This window comes from Ammodytes marinus (genome assembly GCF_949987685.1).
Source record: "Ammodytes marinus genome assembly, chromosome: 4".
Taxonomy (NCBI): Eukaryota; Metazoa; Chordata; class Actinopteri; order Uranoscopiformes; family Ammodytidae; genus Ammodytes; species Ammodytes marinus.
Genome location: NC_137233.1, coordinates 16,238,904 through 16,241,735, shown reverse-complemented (window position 1 = coordinate 16,241,735; position 2,832 = coordinate 16,238,904). Strand labels below are relative to the sequence as shown.

At 40.4% G+C, this 2,832-nt stretch overlaps 1 protein-coding gene across 1 annotated transcript; it reads left to right on the top strand.

The window, feature by feature from the left end:
• Positions 1-1,027: 1,027 nt before the first annotated feature.
• Positions 1,028-2,623, top strand: LOC307249701 (green-sensitive opsin-like; the record flags this gene model as incomplete). Its single annotated transcript, XM_080026551.1, has 5 exons — positions 1,028-1,412; positions 1,509-1,677; positions 1,884-2,049; positions 2,184-2,423; positions 2,525-2,623. The coding sequence occupies 5 exons, from the start codon at positions 1,028-1,030 to the stop codon at positions 2,621-2,623; spliced, it is 1,059 nt and encodes a 352-aa protein (XP_079882677.1).
• Between the last annotated feature and the right edge of the window lie 209 nt (positions 2,624-2,832).

The following is a 2,832-nucleotide window of genomic DNA, read 5'->3' as shown; positions in this document are numbered from 1 at the left end:
TGCACACGAGCGCTCATTCTCCATGTCCTGTTTCGGGACTTACCCTATTTCGCAGCAATGTGTCCCAGTGTCCCATCAGATTGTTGTGGCGATAATCAGACGAGTCATGAACATACCTTAGAGTTGAAAAATAACAATTAAAAAGTGAATGGTCCGGAGAATACATCTTGTGCCGACCAGTGGGTTGCCCGTTTAATAAGCTGTGAGGTGCGCGATTTAGCAGTTCGAGATATACCTTTAAATCAGCTACTGTATTCACGTTGATACCATGTCACTGCATGTGCAGGTACCTGTCCACATTGTCTTTAATCATCATACATTGAAATACTTTAAAACACAATTACTTGCCTAGTTATTTCTTCTTATTATTTAAGGAAATTATATTTTCTTCTCCCAGCCCCCCCCCCCCCCCCCGCGCCCCCCGAAACAAAACAAGAATGACTTCATTTATCCCTGGGTGAAAACTGTGTCACCTTTTTTTAGAAGCTAAATAGGCATTTGGAAATAAGAGCAAATATCAAATGTATTAAATAAGTTTAACATTTAAATAAATAAATTAAAGGAGTAAAGTATCACTGCTAGAGAAGTTAGATTTCTAGGCTACATTTTGAACTTAATTTCAAAAGATTATTTCTACCAAAACAATATTATGTTTCTATCACTATGAAAGTTTAAACATACCGTGAACATCTTTTTTTTATATTATAAAGTAGTATATATTGTAATACATGTTCTCCTTCTCTCATACGTAAAACATAAAGCTATATAAAGAAATACGTTTACAGTTTGCAGACAGGAATGTTCACACGTCATCTTAAGTCACTTTCTTAAAGTCAATTATCAGTGTGTCCTAAACTGTCCTAGTCCCTGAAATCCTCTTGTAATCTAATAATGTAATTTCAAGGATGACCTCGGGAAGGTATAAAACCACGACCAGGACTGCCTGTTGAATGGTAAGCACTGGGTGACTTATCAGACGATTAGTAGTATCCATCACCGGAGGCTCCAGCAAAGTAGGCAACTGAAGATGGTGTGGGAGGGAGGAATCGAGCCTAATGGCACAGAAGGAAAGAACTTCTACCTACCCTTTTCCAACAAGACTGGGATTGCTAGAAGTCCTTTTGAATATCCACAGTATTATATGGTAGATCCAATTGTATTCAAGCTTCTAGCTTTCTACATGTTTTTCCTCATCTGCACTGGCACTCCCATCAACGCTCTGACATTGGTGGTAACAGCTCAGAACAAGAAGCTCCAGACACCTCTCAACTACATCCTTGTCAACCTGGCCGTGGCTGGACTGATCATGTGCGCCTTTGGATTCACAATCACCATCACATCTGCTGTCAACGGCTACTTCATTCTGGGTGCCACTTTCTGCGCTATTGAGGGATTCATGGCGACACTTGGAGGTAAGAACGTTTTTTTTTTTGAGTGTCTTCAATGTGTTTGGAAGAACATAATACGCACAGTATGAATTAATAACTTATCTTACCTTTCTTTTACAGGTGAAGTTGCTCTTTGGTCATTGGTCGTCCTGGCTGTTGAAAGATACATTGTCGTCTGCAAACCCATGGGAAGCTTCAAGTTCAGCAATACCCATGCCGGAGCTGGAGTTGGTTTCACCTGGGTCATGGCTCTCGCATGTGCTGCTCCCCCTCTTTTCGGCTGGTCCAGGTAACAAACATACTTTTGAATATTACATTTTAGTTCAACATGCATTTTTATTAACAACTGTAAGACCAGATGTATGAACATCTAAGCAACTCAAAGAAACCACTTTTTTGTTGTATTGGTTACTATAGATGCACAGAGTAAATGTGAGATTGTTATATCACTGTTAAATGTCTGACTGATTTTGCTCTTCTTTAAACCTCACACAGATACCTTCCTGAGGGTTTGCAGTGCTCCTGTGGACCAGACTACTACACTTTGGCTCCAGGCTTCAACAACGAATCATTTGTCATTTACATGTTTGTTGTCCACTTCTTCACTCCTGTCGGTCTCATTTTCTTCACCTATGGAAGCCTTGTGCTGACTGTCAAAGCTGTAAGTGAAGTTTCAGTTTAAGTCAAATGTTTAACTTGTGGCCAGTCTAAAAGAAATTGAAATATTCTGCCATCACTTTTCATTGAAAGTTCTGCAGAGCTGTCTGCCTGATGTTTCCTTATTAAACACTTTAGGCTGCAGCCCAGCAACAGGAGTCAGAGTCCACCCAGAAGGCTGAGAGGGAAGTCACACGTATGTGCTGCTTGATGGTCCTTGGCTTCCTGGTAGCTTGGACACCATATGCCACTTTCGCCGGCTGGATCTTCTTGAACAAAGGACATGCCTTCTCCCCCTTGACAGCAGCTGTCCCTGCCTTCTTCGCAAAGAGCTCAGCACTGTATAATCCTGTTATCTACGTGCTGTTTAACAAACAGGTTGGTTTCATGTATTCTCAAGTGTCTTGTATTAGCATTTATATTTTTTATTTACATTTTGACCATGTTCTTTAATTTGTGCTCTGTACTCTCTTTTTCAGTTCCGTAACTGCATGATGACCACTATTGGAATGGGCGGCATGGTGGAAGATGAGACCTCAGTTTCTACAAGCAAGACAGAGGTGTCTACTGCAGGTTAAGCATGATGACATCCTCAAATCTGTGGACATTTTCCCTTCTGATTGCTTCCAGATTTTAAAATACATCCGAGAAAAAAAAGGAGAAAAAGTCATGAACTTTTGCCAAATGGATTTATTGATCTGATGAACGGACTCTGGACCAAACGGAATTCTATCTCACCTGTTAATATGTAAATGTAAAGAAACTCATCTGCTGTGGAGGTTATCTT